General features: G+C 52.3%; 1 protein-coding gene across 6 annotated transcripts; it reads left to right on the forward strand.

Annotated features, from left to right (window-relative positions):
- Window positions 1-481: 481 nt before the first annotated feature.
- FHAD1 (forkhead associated phosphopeptide binding domain 1) lies at window positions 482-20,091 on the forward strand. Of its 6 annotated transcripts, none has more exons than XM_088178696.1 (28): window positions 491-832; window positions 1,352-1,564; window positions 4,019-4,265; window positions 5,728-5,807; window positions 6,054-6,278; window positions 6,731-6,854; window positions 7,252-7,382; window positions 8,113-8,178; window positions 8,559-8,651; window positions 9,045-9,152; window positions 9,542-9,625; window positions 9,967-10,119; window positions 11,008-11,203; window positions 11,512-11,582; window positions 11,889-12,026; window positions 12,801-12,908; window positions 13,105-13,194; window positions 13,364-13,589; window positions 14,059-14,140; window positions 14,528-14,643; window positions 15,305-15,464; window positions 15,753-15,840; window positions 17,016-17,151; window positions 17,436-17,563; window positions 17,910-17,999; window positions 18,627-18,847; window positions 19,243-19,557; window positions 19,662-20,091. In XM_088178696.1, the coding sequence occupies exons 1-27, from the start codon at window positions 737-739 to the stop codon at window positions 19,541-19,543; spliced, it is 3,771 nt and encodes a 1,256-aa protein (XP_088034822.1). In that variant the 5' UTR covers window positions 491-736; the 3' UTR covers window positions 19,544-19,557; window positions 19,662-20,091. The 6 variants fall into 6 exon arrangements, with proteins under 6 accessions (XP_088034826.1, XP_088034822.1, XP_088034821.1 ...); XM_088178697.1 differs by having other exon boundaries at window positions 492-832; window positions 19,243-19,393; XM_088178695.1 differs by having other exon boundaries at window positions 19,243-20,091.
- Window positions 20,092-20,873: the final 782 nt, after the last annotated feature.

The raw sequence follows: 20,873 nt of genomic DNA on the forward strand, positions 1-20,873 counted from the left end.
GGGCTGAGGTACTTGAGAAGGCACAGACTTCCCAAAACCCTGATACCTGAGATTCCCCTCCAATGTACAACCCTCCCTTTTGATTTTTAATTCTCACGGAATTCATGAGTTTTCCCCATTGCTTCTTCCATCTTTCAATATCCAATTTCATTTCTCAGCAAATCTGCAGTTTGTTTGTAAAGGCAAATATCTTTTTAAATTCATCAGTCAGTGGAATCCTTCCCATTGTTTCTTTTATCTCTCAGTGCTGGTTTTATCTACCAGCAGACCCACAGCTCGTTTGGAAAGACAAATCCCTCATTCCTCTCACTTACTAAACTTGTAAAAAAGAAACTTCCGGATTGCAAATGTCATTTCTCACAGGGTACACATTCCCACGTGTGTCCCCAGCTGATGGGATCGCTGTGGCCACGCCGGCTCGGAGCTGTGTTGTGCTGCCGGGGCAGTTGCTTGGAAAAAGAAGGAAAACAAAAAAAACCCTAAACAAATCGAAGAGGAACAACTCACCCGGGCACACTGCAGTGAGCTCCGGCGTGGCCGAGGTCTCCAAGGCGACTGCAGCCACACTGCCAGCTGGGACAGAGTCGCTTTTGGGGTCAATTTGTGCAATTGTTAGTGTTTGAGTTAGTGGAGCCACTCGTGGCTCAGGTTGTGTGTTGGGGTCGGGGGGTGGAAATTGCTGACTCAGGATTTATTTTGTTGGTGCAAGCCTTGCAAGGGTGGGGGGAGTTGGGCAATGCGAGCTTTCCTAAAGAGCTCGGAGGGGTTTTTCCAGCTGAAATCTGGAATCACGACCATCGGGAGCCACAGAGGGGCTGACATCGTCCTGCAGGTGAGGCTGAGGCAGCTGAGCATCCCAAAATGGGGAGAGGATGGAGGGAAGGGGAGGGAAGGGAAGGGAAGGGAAGGGAAGGGAAGGGAAGGGAAGGGAAGGGAAGGGAAGGGAAGGGAAGGGAAGGGAAGGGAAGGGAAGGGAAGGGAAGGGAAGGGAAGGGAAGGGAAGGGAAGGGAAGGGAAGGGAAGGGAAGGGAGGGGAGGGGAAGGGAAGGGAAGGGAAGGGAAGGGAAGGGAAGGGAAGGGAAGGGAAGGGAAGGGAAGGGAAGGGAAGGGAAGGGAAGGGAAGGGAAGGGAAGGGAAGGGAAGGGAAGGGAAGGGAAGGGAAGGGGATGTGCTGGAGTCCTCTGTGCAAAGTGTGGAGTTTAATCCCAGTTAATGCTGGGATCGAGGACCAGCAAAGGGGCAGGGACGAACCTGGAGCCACTTCCAGCAGCCTTCCCTGCCTGTCCCTGCCTGTCCCTGCCTGTCCCTGCCTGTCCCTGCCTGTCCCTGCCTGTCCCTTGCCTGCTCCCAGTCCGCAGGGGTAGCAGCTCGCCATGCAGCCCTGGAATTCTCCGCCTCAGACCAGAGCTTCATCCTTCAGGATTTCAACTCCCCCCAGGGCACCTTTGTCAACAGCTGCCAGGTGCAAAACGCGGCCGTCAGGGTGAGGCCGGGGGATGTGCTGAGCTTCGGCACCGCGGGAGCGTCCTTGGAGCTGGTGCTGGATGGGGATGCCCAGGGAAAGGTGGGTGGGGATGGCCAGGTAAGGATGGGGATGCCCAGGGAAAGGTGGGTGGGGATGGCCAGGTAAGGTGCCCAGGGAAGGGTGGGTGCTATGGCACATGGAAGGATGCCCAGGCAAGGGTGGATGGGGATGTCCAGGGAAAGGTGCCCGGGTGTCAGGAAAACGAATCCACAAACAGCAGAGGTTTATGTCCAAAAAGGAGACAGAGGAGTCCTTTTGCTTTATTCGAATAAAGGGAGAGGCCGTGGGACATTCCCCTGGGATCTCTCGAATTTTTAGAGGACTCACCTCCCTTTTTATCCCAATTTCCCGCTCTCTTTCCCCATTGGCTGAGGAGGCACAGACTTCCCAGGACACCTGATGCCCAAGATTCCTCTCTAATGCATAACCCTCCCTTTTTATTTTTAATTCTTATGGAATTCATGAGTTTTCCCCATTGCTTCTTTCATCTTTCAATACCCAGTTTCATTTCTCAGCAAACCTACAGTTTGTTTGTAAAGGCAAATATTTTTTTCCATTCATCAATCAGTGGAATCCTTCCCAAAGTTTCTTTTATCTCTCAGTGCTGGTTTTATCCACCAGCAGACCCACAGCTGGTTTGTAAAGACAAATCCCTCATTCCTCTCACGGGGAAGGTGAGGGTGGGTGGGTGCTGCTGCCCAGGGAAGGCTCCAGAAGCAGAAACTCACTCCCAGATCTGGGAGATCCTGAGGAAAGATGCCAAAAGTAAGTGTCAGGAAAATCCACAAAGGCCAGAGGTTTATGTCCAAAAAGGAGACAGAAGAGTTCTTCATCTTTATTCAAACAAAGAGAGAGAGTCCACTGGGGCACAGGCCCATGGGGTTTTCTCTCTCTCAGGGTTTTGGAGGGTGCACCCTCCTTTTATCCTAAACTCCTGGCCATACATTCCCTCTTCCTTTCCCCACTGGCTGAGGTACTAGGGAGGTACAGCCTTCCTGAACCACCAACCACATATCCCCCCCTTGAACCTACTGTTGTACCCCAAAGTTCAGAAGTTCAGCCTTGTGCAGACCCTTGCCTGTTTCAGGAGCAAAACCGTCTGAACTCTGCCACAAACCTGCTGCCCAAAGGCAGTAAAGACATTAAGATCCATTTCAAAGACGTTAACACTCATCCCTTCATCCATCAAATAATTAGCACAAATCTTTCCTGTCACGGGGGAGGAGGAAATGAAAAGCTGGAGCTCCCTCTGCTGAAGAAACCCAGGCAGTTCGGTAGGAAAATGGAAAAGCAAGGGAGAGAGATTAATCAGCAAAGGAAGACCTGGAAAATGTCCTTTCCCTCTATTTGCATTTTATGTTTCCTCCCAAGCCACTTAACAAGAGAGAATCTGAGTTTCGAATAAAACAGAGGAACTGATAATCCCCAGTATATTTATTATATTTTTATTATTTTGGCTCTTGTAGAATCCAAGATGCTGCCTGGGTAAGGCTGGATCGTGCTGGAGCACTGAGCAGTTGAATTCTCCGAGGCAGGATGCTCACAGCGCTCAGAGTCTGCCCATGGGTGCCCTTTCCTCACCCCAGGCTCTGTGATGTCCTTTGGAGGGGCAGCTTTGAATCCTGACCCTGCTGCCTGCAGGGAGGAGCCACCTGGGCTGTGAAGTGTCTGACAAGGGGAGGGATCGCTCCTCTGCACCCTTAGAGGAATGTGCAGTGCAGGAATTGCATCCTGCCGTGCCCAGGCGGGGACAGTGGAAGGGGTTTGTGCAATCCGGTGAGAGGGGAAGGTGCTGGACCAGCAGGGAGCCTGCACTGGGGTCTGGGGCCCCCTTGACAGGCGGGTTTAGGGACCCCCAGCCGGGTCTGACCCTGTGCTGGCCGATGTTTAATGCAGCTCTTGTGACTGAGACCTTGGTGGTGGCTTGTCCCCACTGTCCTGGAGAGCTCTGCTCCTCAGCAGAGCAGCTCAGTGTCCTCATTCCCAGTGTGACAGCCCAGCTGATGGGAAGACAGGAGCACAGTGACACAAACACACACAGCCAGGGTGGCACAAACTCCTCTTTCTGGGGACAACCCCAAGGATCCCCATGCTCTAATGGCAGTGAGCAGAGCTGTTCCCGTGTGGGAAGACAAAAAAGCACATCTTTGTTTTGCCTGTGAGAATGGGAGAAACAATGGGATAGGACCTTGTGTGAACCAGGAGAGCTCAGGGGGTGCTGCTGGGTCATGTGAAGGATGTGCAGAATCAGCGCAGTCAGAGGGAGAGGGAAAAGCTCAAACAGTAGAAAACCCCAATAATTCCCTTTGGTTTCAGCAAAGTGTCCGGATGCCTTGATTAAAATCTGATCCTTGAGTAATGGAAATGGGAAAAAAACTAAAATTGTGCTTCTGCTGAGATCTGTGCCTGGGTTTTCCACGACATGGTGCACGTGAATCCAGAGCTAAAATATTTCCTAAAACCTTGCAGATAACTTGGTGTTTTCTCCCCTAGATGTGCTGTCCCCCCTTGAAACGTCACACGGGGTGGAACAGGCAGCTCCAGGTGGTTGCAGAGCCCAAACCCTGGACTCCTGCATCTCCTCTGTGCCTGCCCTCGCTGCAGTGGCAGCTTCCCCCCGGCTCCCTGGGCACCGGGGCCCCCAGAGCCCCTGGCCATGTGCCCCATCTGGTGCTGCCAAGGCGAGCTGCGAGTGCCCAGCACAGGAGCACGGCCAGTGCCACCTCTGCAGTCAGGCCAGGTACTCCGTGATGCCAAAAACAGCCACTGGTGTCCTCACAGAGCCACTTGATTGGAGCGGAAAAGCGACAAGAGTTGAGCCACTGAGTGGGAGTCATTGTCCCCTGGAGCTGATCAAAATTCATGTGTGGTCCTGGGTGGCATTTGGGTCAGGGAAGAAATGAGCTGGGACATCCCAGGGGGAATGCTGGTGCCCTTGCAGAGGGACATTTCCTCTTCCTTTTTGCTGGTGTGGGACTCAGAAGGGCCATGACTGACTTTACCTGCACCACTGACTCCTGCTCCTGTTTGAGGTGGTGTTTTTCCCTCCTTTGAAGTGAAGGCACTGTTGGTTTCTCTTTTCTTATATTTACATATATCTATGTATACAAACAACAGGATGGGAATGCTGGAGCAGCTGTCTCAAAGCTTTATTCCATCACAACCATCAGCCTCATTTTACAGAGTCAAGCAAGGGAGATGGAACAGCTTCAGCTGCTGGCACAGCAGACAAAGTTCTCTTTGTTACAAAGTCTTTTAACAACTTTCTAGGCAACAGCATAATATCAAAAGCTGACAAGTGTTTGCTCAGGCCAATTAATAAAGCTGTATGTACATCTTGCTTTGAACAATGCTTGCTTGTAGTAGCTTAGAACAGTGGATAAAGCTTCATTATTAAGTTTACACATTCCTACTATCTTGCTTAACATATTTTCCTGAGGCTTATCTCTACAGCTCAGAGCCCTATTGTTTCTTGTCCTTGCATCTTCAGCACTCTTGCCTTTCTCCATCCTGAGATTTGCTTTCACACAGTTTTCTGCGAGTTCTATGCCTTTTCTATTTCCCACAAGGCACTTTAAAATAGATCTGTGTCTGATGCACCTCTGGAAATAAAGTCTGTGATAGAGCAGGGCAGAGGTGAGGGTTTGGGCAAGCAGCACAGCTTGTGACATTGGCCATGAATGTCGTGGCCTGGTGCACAGTGCTGTGGCTTTCCTGCTGTGGGGTTGGGATTTTGGAGCTGTCATAAACAATGAGCACTGAGGTGCCAAAGTGCAGAACTGGAAACCGCAGTGAGGGCAAAGGGAGGTACACATTCTCACAAACTCCTCTTTTTGGGAGCAGCCCAAAGGATCCCCGTGCCCTAATGACAGCAAGCAGAGCTGTTCTCATGTGGGAAGATAAAAATCACATCTTTCCGAGGGGCTGGGCACTGCTGAAAAATAAGGGCAGCCTCTCTGTGCTGTGTCTCTGCTGCTTTGAGGCTGTTTGGGTTCCCAGAGGTGAATGAACACTCTTTTCTGTGCAGACTGTTTACACTCTAAGTGTCTTTTTTTTGTTTCTCTGCCAGTTGTGAAGCGAGCTCATGCCCTGAATAGTGGCCACTGCCTTAGAGTAGTTTTGGAACAAGGGAAAATGATGCTGCAGGGAACATTTCTGCTGTCTGCAGCCACCTCTCAGGCTGATAATTTGCTTTCTTCCAGTCTCAGCCAGCTTCTCAGGTGATGGTGCACGAGGTGTGGAGGGAGCCCCTTCCCTGGGGACTCACAAGGTGGATCTCCAGGTAATGCTGGGCAGGGAGGGAGTAAAGAGCCTGCTCTGGTCCTTGGCAGGGCAGGTGAATCCTGCCAAATGTCTGTGTCCCACCTGGAGTGCCAGCAGAGTGTGGGGGCTGCCACCAAAGAGGGTGGGTGGGGACAGTGGGTGGCTGGAGGGTGTGGGAAGGGACAGCAGGTCCCTGCCGAGGGCCATGAGTTCCTGGAGTTCCTGTGGCTGCAGACTGACCAGTGGCCCCTGCATCCACCCACAGGGTGAGAAGCTACTGCAGAAGGAAATGGGTCACCTTTTTGGTCTGGAAACACAGTTAAAGGGGAAGGATGTGGTGATAAGAGACTTGCAGGAGGAGATCACAGCCATGACAAAGAAACTGGCCCAGGCAGCAGTGAGGAACGAGGCTGAGCTGAGCCAGAAGCTGCTCACCTTCAACCAGGAGCTGGGAGCCCAAACACAGGAGATCAAAGCCCTGAGAGAACAGGTACTGGAGGCTTCCATAGGCACCAAGCAGGGAAAACAGGTACAGGTACAGGTACAGGTACAGGTACAGGTACAGGTACAGATACAGGTACAGGTGTGTTCGTGGTGTAACACCCAGGTGTGGGCAGGAGAGGTTTGTGTGTCTGAAATCAAGGGAAATGAGGGAGGGAAATGAGGGAGGGAAATTAGGTTCCTTCCTTCCTGAAATCCTGGAATCCTTCCTTCCTGGAATCATTCCTTCCTTCCCAGGATCATTCCTTCCTGGAATCCCTCATTCTCTAATGCCTCTTGCATTAGGATTTCAGCAGGAATAGCCAGAGCACATTTAAGGGGGTATTTGAAGGTGCTCAAGTGCAGTCCCACCACACCAGAAGTTCCAGCTGACCCTCTCCAAAGGCGCTGTAGCAGTCAGTGCATGTCTGGTGAGGAACACAGGTAAATCTGTGTTTGCAGATCAGTGACCTGCAGAAAGGCTCAAACCAGGTTTTCAGCCATTCCCTCCATGAAAGAGACCTGGAGATTGGGAGGCTGAGGAGAGAAAGTGAGAAGCTGAGGAGGGACCAGGCTTTGACTGCAGGTATTGTATCCCTGGAGCCCTGGGTCAGGCCATGAAGCAGTTTGGGACTGGCTGTGGATGAGGAGCAAGCATTGGCCAAACTGTACAGGCAACAAATTATTCCTAGTGGCTTGTAGAAATCATCAAATCACAGAATAGTTTGGGTGGGAAGGGAACGTAAAGACCACCTTGTCCACCCCCTGCCATGGGCAAGGACACCTTCCACTGTCCCAGGCTGCTCCAAGCCCCTGGAGCAGGGGGATAACCTGGCCTTGGACACTTCCAGGGATGGGACAGCCACAGCTTCTCTGGGTACCCTGTGCCAGAACCTCCCCACCCTCACAGGGAAGATTTTCTTCCCAATATCTCATCTAAATGTCACACCTGGAGGACCTCTGACCAGAGTTGTTTTCCTCAGGTCTGGTGAGCAACATGCAAAGGGAACTTCTGCAAAAGGAGCAGAAAATCCAGAAACTCCAGCAAGAGACGGAAAAACTGAACAAGGAAAACCGAGAGAAGGACAATCAGCTGGCCATGGTTTCAGCCAAGGTTGGCAGCACTGATGAGGGGCTCAGTAATTTATGACCCCCCTGTCTGACATGGGGATTGAGGTGGGAAAGCAGGTGAGAAGGGCTGTGCTGCTCTCTGGTGAGGATGGTAGCAGTTGTATGACTGGGATGTAGTGGTGATGGTGCCATGACCGTGTCTGGATGTGCCATGATGCCCAGGGATCAGGGTCTCCTTCCCCAGCTGGATCTCCCTCCCTGCTCTGCACCAGGTACCATGTGCCCTGCACTCCTGTGAGCACAGCAGCTCTCTGTACACACAAAATATTCCTGCCGAGATCCTCCCCAGGAGCCATGGAAACCCTGTCACTGTGCTGTGGGGCTCCCTGTGGCCTAGCCTGGATTTGTCCTTAAAGAAAGTGGCTTTTGCAGCAGGTTGTTCCTCTGCGTGTGCAGCTCCTCCTCAACAGGCAGAGCTGCACTGGGAGCATGACAAGGGGAGAGGCTGTGTTGGCTGCAATGTGCCAAGAGATCACAAGGATTGACTGGGAATCCGAGAATTGCTGAGGTTGGAAATGACCTGTAAGATCACAGCCATTTCCCCAGCACCACCAAGGCCACCACTAAACCATGTCCCCAAGTGTATTTTAAATCCCTATAGAGATGGCAACTCAACCACTGCCCTGGGCAGCCTGTGCCAGTGTCCCATTCACAGCAGGAGCAATGGTATCACTGCCCTGATGGTTAATTTTCTTGGTTGCCATTCCTTCTAGTGCTTGAGAATTAAAGAACAAGCAAAGCATGAACTTGGAGAGCAAGAGCTGATCTCCTGCAGAAATGTGAGTCAAAATCATTTGGGGTAAGCAGTGACTGCAGGAATGCATCAGTGAGGGAATAATTAACTGGGAGTTGTTTGGAGCTCAGCTCCTGTCCTGAAAGGCACACAGTGGGCAGATCTGGGGAAGTGTAAACGCTGTTGGATCTGTCCCACTGGTTTAGGTGTGAAGGGAAGGGCAGGGGAGAGGGGGCTTGGGGGGATGTGATCAGAAATGAGATTTAATTCCACTTGTGAGCTGGTATAACCACAGTAAATACAGATTAGAAGAGAATTACAGGGTAAACAAAGTGACTTTGATGGAAGGAAAATCTTGGTGATCAGTGGAGGTCATCCAGAGGGGCAATGCCCAGTGAGACCCCCACCCTCCCTGGGCTCTTGCAGCGCATTGAGGAGCTGGAGCAGGACCTGGAGGGGCTGCAGAAGGAGATCCAGAAACACCAGAGTGTCCAAAAGCAACTGGCTGAGAAAGCCAAGGTATGCCATTGGCTTCAGGGGACACACAGAGGGCAGGTGCCATCATCCCAGAGGGGTGGGACAGGGACCAGCAATCCCAGGGAGCACAGGCTGGATGGGCAGGGCATCCAACTGTCCTGAGCTCTACCACGAATGGAAGAAGAAAAATGATGGCAGAGTGTCCTGTGTGGGTGTTGGGTGAGAAAGTCAAGGAAGGCCACGATCCCAGGGGTGAAACCCAGACAAAAAGTGCTGTGAAGGGTCAATGCTGCAACCCCAGTCCCTGCAGCAGGATTGCTGTCTGTCTCCTGGTATTCCAGAGGCACATTTGGACTTGTCTGATGGGAGCAGTGGGTGAAATGCCCATGGCATGGTTTTGGATGTCACTCTGAGATGCCAAAGCTCTCGTTGCAGGCAGAGGAGGAACTGAAGGCAGCCTGGTGCCGGCAGGCAGAGCAGCTGCAGGAGATGGGGCACAGGGAGCTCCTGCTGACATCTGACGTGCAGAGAGCTGAGGAGCAGGTGGGGAATGGCAGGGATGCCCACTGGGGCCGTGGGCAGAGCAGGGATGCAGCTTCCCACGGGGAAGGAGGTGGAAACAGAAACCCAGCAAGCACCAAACCCCATCACGGGACTTATCTTGTCATTGGGTGGAGTAGAAAAGGCTTATCCACAGAATTTGTGTGGGCAGCATGGACAACAGAGCAGTTTAATAGGATACAGAAAAGGAATCTCTAATCTTAGTTGTGCTGTCTGGGAGCCACACTGACCTCCCTCAGTGCCTGGTGATGCTGCTCGGGGCAGGGACAGCCCTTTGCAGGCAACATCATGAGATGTGGGTCCTCAGCGATCAGCAGAGCAGCTGTCAAGGATTGCTGGTGTTTGTTCCCATGTGTTGATCCCTGCTGCAGCTGGAGTCCTTCAAGAGCCAAGTGATGCAAGTCTGCTCTCCATCAGCACTTGGCAGCACAGGGAAATCTGCAACAGAGCAGCAGGTGAGTTCGGACCCCAGCTCACAGAGATGTTCAGAGCCTCAAGGCAGGTGCTGCACAACAGCCGTGGTGCCTGCTCCATGGGCAGCATCCAGGCTTCTCCAGAGGAGGGTTTGTGCTGTGGCTGTCCCAGTTAATGGCTCTGCTCCATGACATGAGGGGGACACAGTCCTTTTTGTCTCTCAAAGCTTAGAGGGTGTCTGGTCTGCACCAGGGACAAGCCCAGGAGTCTGATGTGGCTCCAGTTTGCAGAAGTCTCAGCTCCTGCTCTCTCAGATGATCCCTGGCCCCTCAGCTGGAAAACAGCCTGAGCTTTCTTCTCTTTCTTCACTCACTTTTGCCAGGTGATAGAGAAGGTCAGGCAGATCTGTGATGAGAACCAACAAAGCCATGAGAGAGAGAAGAGTCTGCAGGAGGAATTGAGCTCCAGGCTCACAAAGGAGAAGGAGTTGTCTGCAAACATCGAGGTGTTCAAGAACTCCCTGCAGAAGCTCCAGGTCAGCCCTTTAAGTACTGAGAACCAAATGGCAGCTGGGGGACTTTGGCACAGGGTGTTTTGTTGGCCCGAGGAAAGGTCAGAGTAAAGATACAGCCCTGAAATAAAAGCATCACCACCCCTACGTGTTCATGTGGCTGTTCCCAGGAGTTTGTCACAGATTCTTCACAGAGCCCATCCTGTTTTGTTCTAACCCTGGACACTGAGAGTTTTAGACTTTCTGTGCTGTCAGAGAACTCTGCTTCTGTCCTGAGGCCGTGGAGAAGGCTTCCAAAATTCAATGACAGAACTGGGATCACGGGTGTGTAGTTTAAATAGAAGTGTGTGGTATCACATGGTGGAAAACTTAGAATTTAAAGTTTTAGAATATAGTAATATATAAAAAGCAAGATGGAGATTTTAAGGCAAAGGTTTTGTCTTTCTTCTTCATCTTCTTCTTCGTGGTTCTAAGTGATTTTTTGTAATTAGATAAAAAACCCACATTGCAGACCACAGGTTGTTAGTTATTAGGTTAAAAGTAAAAATAATTTAGGCAACAGCTCTTAATTTGGCTTTAAAACGCCTTGTAAAAAAATAAAAATACGTGTCCATTTTTAACTTGTTAGCTAGAAGCGCTGTAAAACTCACTGTAACATAAATAAGAATTAATAAATATCTGAGTCCAAACAAGAAATACCATCTCTCAAGCATTTAATCCCAACTCTAGCTAAATAAATAAATAAATAAATAAAGCACCAAACATCTCTGCCAAAGACAGAGACACCTTCCACTGGACAAGGTTGCTCCAAGCCCCATCCATCCTGGCCTGAGATGTTCAGAAAAGTTTTGTCATTTGCCTGAAGGCCACTGGCAGTGGAGACTCACTCCCCACTGGTTCCATTTGTTCCAGGCTTGCCTGAGGAGCCCCTGCAGCAGCTCCAGCCTGCGAGGGGAGCTGGGGCAGCTGGAGATGCTGTGCCTGGATCCCTCCCTCTCAGCCATCAGGACAGCAGTGGTGGACATGGCACATGGTGTCCTGTCCTGGCTGGAGGGGGCAGAGCAGCTCCTGGCCAGCACAGGGATGGACCTGCACACCTCTGGCAAAGGTCTGTGTCCTGCTGGGCATCCCTGGGAAAGCCAGATGTAGAGGACAAAGTCCAGCATGAGCCTCTCTCTGGGGAGAAAATCACAGGATCATGGAAATTTTAAGGCTGGGAAATACCTCCAAGGTCACAGAGTAAAGCCATTAAGTCAGCACTGTTCCCAAGTGCCACAGCCTCACACTTTCTGAACACTTCCAGGGATGGGGGCCTATTCCAATACCTGACCCTCCTTTTCCATGAAGAAATTTTCCTGGATATCCATAATATGGTGTGTGAGACCCCACACACTGAGGCTCCATTGACTTTTGCAGGGCTGTTGGCTGCTCTGGGGAGTTTGTCAGAGAAGAGTCAGGAGATGGCACAGAGGAATCAGATGCTGCAGGTACAGAAACATTTCTGCACATAAACGAGGTGGATTGAGACTCTTTCTATGGGTAAATATGATGGCAGTCCCAAGCAAGCCAGTGTGGCACCTGGATTTGGGATGTGCAGTCCTGAGATCCCTGGGTCTGCAGGAAATGTAATGTAAGGACACAGAGTCCACTGTCAGTGTGTCCATTTCCCTAACACAGCCAGGATGGAGAGGAGATCTCTTTTGTGAATATTTTGTGAGTGGATGTACACAGGAAGTTTATTTCTTGCCCTGCTGCTCACACACTTCCTTTAATACCTCCATGTCTCCCTGTAGGAGCAATTAGAGAAGCTCCAGGAGCTGCAGGCAGAGCTGCTGCAGGAACACGCAAAGGAGCTGGAAGCAAAACATGAACAAGACTTAGAGATAAAAATCCAGCAAATTATCCTGGAAAAGGACAAGGAGAGCAGACAGGTACAGTGACATGGTTGCTGTTTCAGAAAAGGAATATTATGCAGGAAAAATGGACATCTGTAAGTGTTGGATAACAAGAAGAGGAACCTCTAGGAACCTGAACTGAGTGCAGTCCCAAGGGACTGGATATCCTCCCATATGGAGCCAGGTGATGTAAACTCCCAAAAGTATCCGTGGTGGAACTGGGAAGCTCCTGCAGGTAACATCAGGAGCACAGCTGCCAGTCAGTCACTGGGAGAAAGGGGAAAGCAAGGATCCGTGAGCTTAGGGAAACATTGCACTGCTTCCTCTCAAGCCTTCTGTCCTCCCTCCCCATGCTGGGGTCCCTTTTTGGCTGGAAAAGGAGATCCCTGTGGAGCAGGGGAGCAGCTCCCCTCAGTCCCAGGGACGCCCAGGCCATCCCAGCAGTGGCTCTGGTGTGGGATGCAGTGTCACTCAGGGTGTGAATGGGTGTTTTGCCGTGTGTGTGTGATCATGGTGGCTTTGTAGGACAGTTTCCAGTCTCATTCTGTGTCTGGCACCTTGGGAATGGTTTCCTGGTGTTCAGTTTTCTAAGGATTCAGGCAGGAAGCAGCCAAGCAGCTCCTACCCAGTCTCTCAGCTGTACTTTCCCCCAGATGCTCCCATCCTCTTTCACTGAGTTACCTCGTGTCCTGCCAAGCTTTTCTCCCATCACCTGCCTCTGCTCCGGAGCAGTGACCCTCCCTGCTGCTTTCCTCCTTGGAGCTGAGGTCTTTTTTTCCTGAGGTGAATCCGTGGGCTGTTGATTCACAGATTCTGGAGAGCGCTGTCACCAAGGAGAAGGACAGGTACAGGAAATCTGTGGAGGAAGAACAGAAGAAGATCCAAGAGTTGGAAAGCCACCTAAGAAGCATGGCTGAGGTGAGCATGGGAGGTGAAGCAGAACAGATCACTCTTGGAATGAAGAAAAGGGAAAGTGTGCTGTAGTGTGGTGCTCCAGGGGCTCAAATCAGTGGATGAAGGGGTTTCCCCATGCCCCCAAATACACAGAGAGCAGCTGTGCAGAAAGAAAGGTGGATTCCTGGCTAACCTAATCATTGCTTATTTCCTCTGGTAGACAACAGCAAAGAAGGCAGAGGAGCAGGAACTGGCAGAGGGAAAACTGAGAGAAGCTTTGCATGAACTGAAGAAAATCACTGCACAAGAGGTACTGACCTGTGCAGGTGGAGGATGCAGTGCTGGAGAAAAAGGCTTCCCCCATCCCTGAAACCCTTCCCTCCACTCTTGTGACCACCCCCCAGGAGAGATGATGTCGATGGCGATCCCAAAAGAAACCCCCAGCACTTCTAACCAGGGTCCCCTGTCTTGTTTCCCAGGCAGAGTTACAGCAGCAGGTGCTTCAGCAGGACCAACAGCTCAGGGCTGCCCAGGAGGAAAATGAGTTACAGAGGCACAAACTGCAAGAAGAAGTAGCAGGATACAGGGAGCAAAGCAAGCAGCATTCCCTGACCATCTTGGCTTTACAGGACAGGCTGCTAGAGGCCACTGAGCAGCAGAAGGTGCTGGAGGAGGAAAAGGCAGCACTTGTGGAAAAATTGGAAGGTTGGTAAGGGTTGTATGGGATGCACCTGGAGCAGGAACCAGCTGGATTAACATGAAATGTGTGTGGAGATGGAACAGTGAATTTGCTGCCGTGGAAAACATTGGGAAGATGTTGAGTGAAGGTTATTCCACCTGCAGGACAAGCTCTGTGAGGAACAGAAACAGTTTCATTGTTTGGTGGTTTTGGAGAACAGACAGGGTTTGCCACTGGATGAGGGCTCTTTGCCCTCTAAAATGACAAGACTGGCTTGCTTTGGGCTGCTCTGAGATAGAAGCAATCCCAAGCAAAGCTGGATGTCAAGAATTGTCTGGTTGGCCTTGGAACTGGGCTCTCAGGGACATGGGTTTGCCAGAGACAGTCCTCAGCCCTCAGAGCTGCCACGGGAAGGAAATTATTTGTGTAGCAGAAATAACAAGCATGTAAGTGTTACAGAGAAGTAATTGGCCTTTTTTTTCTTGTGTCCTGTAGGATTTCAGTGTGATGCCAATAGGTCAGCATCAGGAAATTGGCTGGAGGTTTGTCCTGCCATGGAGTCTCATGTTTGTCTGAGGTGAGCAGCACTCGCTGATGGTGACAGAGAAGCTTGGAAAGGGCAGGGACCACTTCTTGAGAGAGCCTAAGGAAATCCAGCATCACTTGTCCCAAGATGCTTTTAGTCTGAGATAGGACTCAAATCCCTCTGCTAAGCTGATCCTAAGGGCATAGAGCATCAAAGTGATGGCAAACAGCACATGAGGATCTGCCATCCCATCTGGATGGCTCCAGGTAAGAGCAGGTGTTGTGGCCAATCCCACACCACAGGGTGACCCCAGGGGAACAAAAGGCAGGTAAAAAACAATATGTGCATTAACCAGGAATGCAGCACAGGAAGGTGTGCATGGGCTCCCTGCCGTGAGGTTTCCCAGCTGAGGGTGAGATCTGCCCTGATCTTTCCCAGGAAACTGCAGGAGGAGCTGGCAGTGGCACAGGGCACGCTCCTGGAAAAGAAGGCGATCATCAGCAGGCTCAGCAGGGAGCTGTCAGAAACCAGAGCCAGGATGTCAGACATGAGAGGTGGGTGATGTGCACTGTGTGGCTTCCATCATCCCCATCCTCCTCCAGGCAGTGATGGTGAAGTGGGTGCACACAGATCACAGGAAATTGATGTCACCATTCTCAGGCACTGCTTTGTCCTGCTGGGGGCAAAGCAGGCAGTCTGTTCTCTTTGGGAAGGGGAATTTCTCCCCATCTTTGGCTAAGTAATAGAAATGACAATGAGAGAACAGAGTAATAAGAGGGAGAGCAGGTAAACAAAACTGAGCTCAAAATCACACTGGTGAACTTCTTGGAGCTGAAGAAGTTCCAAGCCAGTGGACTGGGAGAGCCTTGCCTGGGATTCCTGCTGGGCATGTGAACATGGGAACAGAGCCCATGGGGAATGTGTGGAGTCAAAAGATGCAAGTCAGAAAACGCTGGTGACCTGTCCTCCTTCAATCTGAAGGAAAATTGTCACAGCAAGGAATTGCCCTGGGTCATGCCTCCACAAAGAGGCTGGGATTTAGTAAACCAGGATGTGCTGTTGGCATGGCCCTGGATCTGAGGGAGCTGTCAAGGGTAGGGCAGGGCTCTGCAGGGATGAGCCCCATTGTTGCTTCCATGAGGGTGCACCAGCTGCAGATCCCCCAGGAGGGGGTGATGAATCAGCCAGCATCCCAAGAGGCTGTTCTGTGCTTAGGGGAGCTGAGTGAAGAGCAGAAGGTGGAGCTGGAGCACAGCCAGAGGCAGCTGAAACACCGGCAGTGGGAAGTGAACCAGCTCAGGGAGAAGCTATCCGAGATGTCCAGCCTTGTGGAGGAGAAGGATCAGGCCCTGAAAGCCGCAGCTGAAGAGTTAAGGTACACCCTGACATCACCCATCTGTCTGTCCCCAGCAGCTGATGGTGCTTAGGGTTTGTGTGAGAGTGTCAGGATGGAGCTCAGCTCTGAATCCATGACAAAGGAACAGAAATGGGGGTTTAGTGGAGCTCATGCCAGTAGATGTGTAACTCAGGCTCTTGTATCTAAGCAGTGTTCCCACCCACACCGTGGTAGTCATCAGTGGGTGCCCAGGGTGCTGCTCTCCACGAGCTGTTTGGTCACCTTCATCCAGCACGGGGTCCCACAGCATCTTGTCTCTGCACACAGCCAGGCCCAAAGGCGCTGCCAGGTGCTCAGGGATGCTTCCCAACAAACACTGGAGAGCCCAGAGGATGCTCCCAGGACACCAGTGCAGGTGGGTGAAGCCTCCTGGTGGGTGAGTCCTCATGGAGAGCACCGAGTGTGGGTTTGCCAAGAGCACCGATGGCACGTGGTGGTTTTTGGCATCACGGTGAGCGCCAAGGCTGGAGCTGCCCGAGGCTGGGATGGCCGGGCACCCCTCCCGAGCTGGGCTGCCTGTGATGGGGACCCGCAGCCCCCACCAGGCTGCCGCTGGTTAATGAGCTGATGTTTGCGCAGCGCTTTGGAACCGCCAAGTGTTGTGAGTGCTAATGGCTGCTTTAATTGCTAATTAGACAGAATAGCAACATGCAAGCATTCCTTCCTTTTCCCAGCTTGCCGAGCTGCAGGTAATGCAGAACAATTCTGGGGTTGGATGTGCAGAAGTAGGGGCAGCTCGTTGCAAAGGACAGGAAGAAACTCTCCTCATCCTCCTGTGCCAAAGCCCTATTTGATTTCCGCGAGGCTGGAAAAGGGAAGAACTCACAGGTGGTGGCGGCAGCAGATGGAGGGACTGTCGGAATTGTACATTCTGTACAGCGAGGTGGCAGCCAGCAGCGTGCCAGCGGGGCCGGCTGGCTGCGGGGGCCGGGCACTGACTCACTGCCAGCTGATGGGCGGGGGGAGGCACTGCCCGTCCTGTTCCCTGGGATGGGGAGGAGGAGATCCCAGTGCTGGGGGGGCATTCGGGAGCGGGGTGGGCAGAGATGAGGGGGGAGAGCAGCCAGACCGGAGCTGGGGGTCTGCAGCCAAAACAGGGCATAGCCCTGTGGCCCCAGCCCCGTCACAGATTTTTGGATGTTTGTCATAATGAGGGATCTGGATGGGGCTGGGAGAGGGCAGTGCACACGTAGAGCGATGTCCATGTTTGTGTAGGGTCTCTGAAGTGCATTGGTGTTTGTGTGCACATGGCAAATGCTCTGTGGTGGTACAAAGGACAAGGGGAAAACGCCAGCATGGCTGTTCTGGGCTATGCACCAGCCCTGTCCTGGCTCTCCAGAGCATTTGCAGGGTTCATATCCTGACCATGGCACAGCAGAGCAGGAAAGAGGTCTCTGACAAGTCTCTTATAACCCCCAAGTGCATGGAGATGCCCCCCAGGCTTTGTTCTTGTGCCAAGTGCCCAGTGTCTGCCAGCAAGGCTGTGTTTACATTGAACTTCAGACTGGGCAAGAATCTGAATTCTTCCAGGAGCCACCATCAGACTTGGCTGAGCTTGGTGCAAAATGCCAAGGCCTGAGGCACGAGGAGACAATCCAGCGCCAAAAGGAAGGATTGGCTGAGCTCCGGGAGAGAGTGAAGGTGCTGGAGAAGAGACAGTGCTCAGGTGAGCAGGGCTCTCCTGGAATTATGGAATGGTTTGGGTTGGAGGAGACTTTAAAGACCATCTTGTCCCACCCCCTGCCGTGGGACACCTGCCATTATCCCAGGATGCTCCCAGCCCTGCCCAGCCTGGCCTTGGGCACTTCCAGGGATGGAGCAGCCACAGCTGCTCTGGGCACCCACCCTATGCCAGGGCCTCCCCACCCTCACAGGGAGGCTGGGAAAGCTGGGCAGCCTCAAAGTTGTGTAGGGAGTGGAACAATTTGGAATCTGCTTTTTTGCATGCAGATGATGTGAAGAGCAATTCAGAGCCACTGGTGGTCTGGATGAAAGACTTAGCAGAGAAAATAGTCCAACAAAGAGGTCTTGAGCTGGAACCTGCACCTGTGTTGGGAGAAAAACTGAAGGCTGGCAAGGTAGGGAGGCAATGTGTGGTTTGTAATGCCTGGGACTTTGTTTGGAAAGTACATGGGAAAGGGAGAAATGGGTTTTCAGAGACGCTGCATAGGAAGTCAGGGTGGGAGGTGCAGCCTGATGGATGGCAGGCAGGGCTCCTGCAGTGCAGGGCTCCTGCAGGGGCTGGCAGCTGCCCCAGGACCAGCACACTGCCTGTTGGAGTAGCACCAGGGCTGAGCAGGGTGGGAGGCTTGGGGCCACAGCGATACTGGGGTGGTTTTCCCATGAGGTGAAAGGCAGCTCAAGGCCACTTGACCAAAAGCCAAGCCCAAAGTGGGCTCCATGGGTCTTTCCCTGTCTGTGCAGGTTCCTGACCACGTTCCCAGTGGGAGCTCCTTCAAGATCACCAACAGCCCAGTGGAAATGGCTGAGGTGACAGACCTGGGTGAGAAGATGGTATGTCAGGGATAGATGTGGTAAATATATAGATAGATGATAGATGTGGTAAATATATAGAGTGTGTGTACATGCCCACTGTGTGTAGAGTTTAGATGTTTTTTGAACACTTTTCAGTGGTAGGTCACATCAGGATGCTGCAGGAATGTTGAAGATGAGCTGCTCTGTGTTCCAGTTGAAGACATCCCTGTCCATGGCAGGGGGGGGTTGGTTTGATGACTTTTAAATTTCCCTTCCAAACTATTCTGTGATTCTATGGCCTAGAGCACACTGTGTGTCTGTCAGGACATCCTGGGACCCCAAAACATGCCATGGTGCATCAGAGAGCCTGGGAAGCAGTGGAGGGAGCTGCCAGGGAAGGGGTCCACAGGTAGCAGAGCTGGTGGGTCGGGCAAGGGGGTCTCTTCCCTCCAAAAAAGGCAGGGAAGCACCCAGCAGGGAAAACAGTCATTTTAGTAAAGGAAGCAATCGAGTCCCAGTAAGCTGTGCAGCTGGGAATGGAATGCAGACCTACTTTCCTTGGGACACTGTCATCTCCTCAGGAAAGCAGACAGAAAGCAGATGGCTGAGCAGCGTGATGGAATGCAGCAGACCTGGTAAATAATGCATTCCCTCTTCTTCCCACAGTACCTTGATGTAATCGGTGCTCTGGGAAGCCTGATGGAGATGAAGGAGCTGTCAGGAGTGCAGCCTCTGCAGCGCCTTCCTCGGGATACAAGGGCAGAAGTGGGGCTGCAGAGACAGAAAGCTCTGGAGCTGTTGTACAAAACGATCAGGAACCTCCAGGGTTGCCTGGAAAGGAAAGAAGAAAGGCTGAAAGATTATGAGGGAAGCGTGGAGCAGCTCAGGTATGGAAAGTCAGGGTTGTGAACAAGACCTGGGCCTTGGATGCCAAGTGACAGGGAGCTTGGGGCAAGGAGTGATGTGACACTGCTGAGCCCTGTGTCTGTCTGGGACCAGTCTGTGTCTATGGCACAGTACAAAAGTCAAATTTGTCAAGAGGAGTGGGGAAAGGTCCTCCCAGTTTTCTGCAGTATTACTTTCTGCAGCCTCACATGGTTGAGCAGTGTCAGAGGCAGGAAAGCCTTGACAAGATCCCTTGTCCTGGGTGGCTGGAGCCTGGGAATGCTGGGGCAGAGTCAGTGTCAGCAGGACCAAGGAAGGCGTGGGAGAGCACGGCTGAGGGTCAGGGGGCTGATAAGGGCAAGAGACCAACGGAATCCTCCCCTCCTGTTCTGCACAGGCAGAGCCAAGCTTCCCTGCAAAGCTGCCAGGGGGAGATGTCCAAGCTGGAAGATGAAGCCCACGGGGAGGCAGAGGAGAAGGCTCCGGAGGGGATGCAGCTCCAGCTGCACCAGGAGAAGGGGCTGCAGCGAGCAGCCAAACGGCACAGGGTGAGAAGGAAACACCCAACTCCTGCTCCTTGTACAACAGCCAGCTCCACTGTTGGGAACCACGCACAGAGTGGTCAGTCAGACCATCCCAGGAGGCTGAAGGTTCTGTGCCCCCAGTGCTCAGCTCAGCATCGTGGCAGCATCCCTTGATGAAGTGGGAGGAGGTGCAGACACCTGTAGCCATGGGTTTGTGCCGTGTATGAGGGCAAGGGAGGAGAGCAGATCATGCTGAGCTCTCATTGCTGTGTCTGTTGTCTCTGTCCTGCAGCCTGGAGCCACAAAACCTCTCTGCTCGGGCCAGCCAAAGGCCAAGGAGCCCATGGCAAGTGCTGCCAAACCAGGAAGCTCATAGGAGCAGCAGCACAGGGACCTTCACTGGGTGCTGGTCTGCAACAGGAACAGGTCATTGCTGTGCACTCTGTGAGGGTGCATTTTGAGGAGCTGCAGTTTGTATCCCTGGACACGCTGGTGTGGCTGTACAATGTAGGACCTTATATTCCCACAGTCCATGTCCATAGAGTGGTGGGATTTATAGCAGTGGAAACGGTGGTGAGGGTACAGTCCAGTGTACGTGTGAGTGTATTTGTGTGTGTGAACACAGCCCAGTGATGTGTGAAGTGAGCTGTGAGGGTGTGTCTGTCCTTGCTGAAGTGGCCTCAAGCGCATGAAGCCAACATGGCTTGAAATATCCCTTGCAATTCTGTGTCCTCTGGTCTCTATCGTGTCTTGGGGAAACTGAAATGTAAGGCACGATGTAGTACAGAATTCTGGAATTCCTGGAACACTCCAGGAATGCTGGACCTGCCACCTGGGAAGGGGGAAGAAGAGGACCTGTGTCAGCCACACCAGTACAGCAGCAGCATGAGGACAAGCTGGGGAGATGAGAGAGATGTATTGGTGGGGTGATGTCAAAGGCTCAGTCACTGATTCTTGTCAAGAGCAAGGGCAAGAACAGACCCTGGATTTTGGGAAGCAGCAGTGCTTTGGGAGGGAAGGGATCCCTGCAGGCAATAGGCAGCTCCAGCACATCATCCCTGCAGTCCATGTGCCAAGTCCTCTGCAGACCTCTTCAGCTGAGGATAATTTGGATGTGAGCAAAGCCCCTCTGGGGTTTTTTGGTCTTTATTTTTAAATAGGATAAAAAAAGTCTGGAAGCAACACAGATCTGCAGCTGGCAGATGCAGGGCTGCATCTCTGAGCATGCAGAGCACCCATGTGTGCACAGTGGCCAGTCCCTAGTGGCAATGGCAGTGCCGTGGGGCTCTGCTAATTGCTGTGGCCTGCTTTTCCTTCTCCCTGTGCTGGGGGAACCTGGATCCTTCCCTGTCTGAATGCCTGGGTTTACTCTGGGGCAAGGCATGACCTTGCATGCTTGTGTAGGTTAAAGGTGTATCTGGAGGTGTCGGGCTCCTCCATGGCTCTGTGTCCTCCCCACGCCACCCTTGGCAAACTCTGGGTCAGTAATGGATGGAGATGGCAA

Source organism: Sturnus vulgaris, chromosome 25 (assembly GCF_052056855.1).
Source record: "Sturnus vulgaris isolate bStuVul1 chromosome 25, bStuVul1.hap1, whole genome shotgun sequence".
In the NCBI taxonomy this organism is placed as follows: Eukaryota; Metazoa; Chordata; class Aves; order Passeriformes; family Sturnidae; genus Sturnus; species Sturnus vulgaris.

Excerpts from the sequence above, each read along its gene's own strand:
- FHAD1 (XM_088178695.1), top strand. The coding sequence starts at position 737 with ATGCGAGCTTTCCTAAAGAGCTCGGAGGGGTTTTTCCAGCTGAAATCT. Across the intron at positions 7,383-8,112 it reads TGGCCATGGTTTCAGCCAAG|TGCTTGAGAATTAAAGAACA; the intron begins GTTGGCAGCACT and ends CATTCCTTCTAG. Across the intron at positions 13,195-13,363 it reads AGAAAATCACTGCACAAGAG|GCAGAGTTACAGCAGCAGGT; the intron begins GTACTGACCTGT and ends CTTGTTTCCCAG.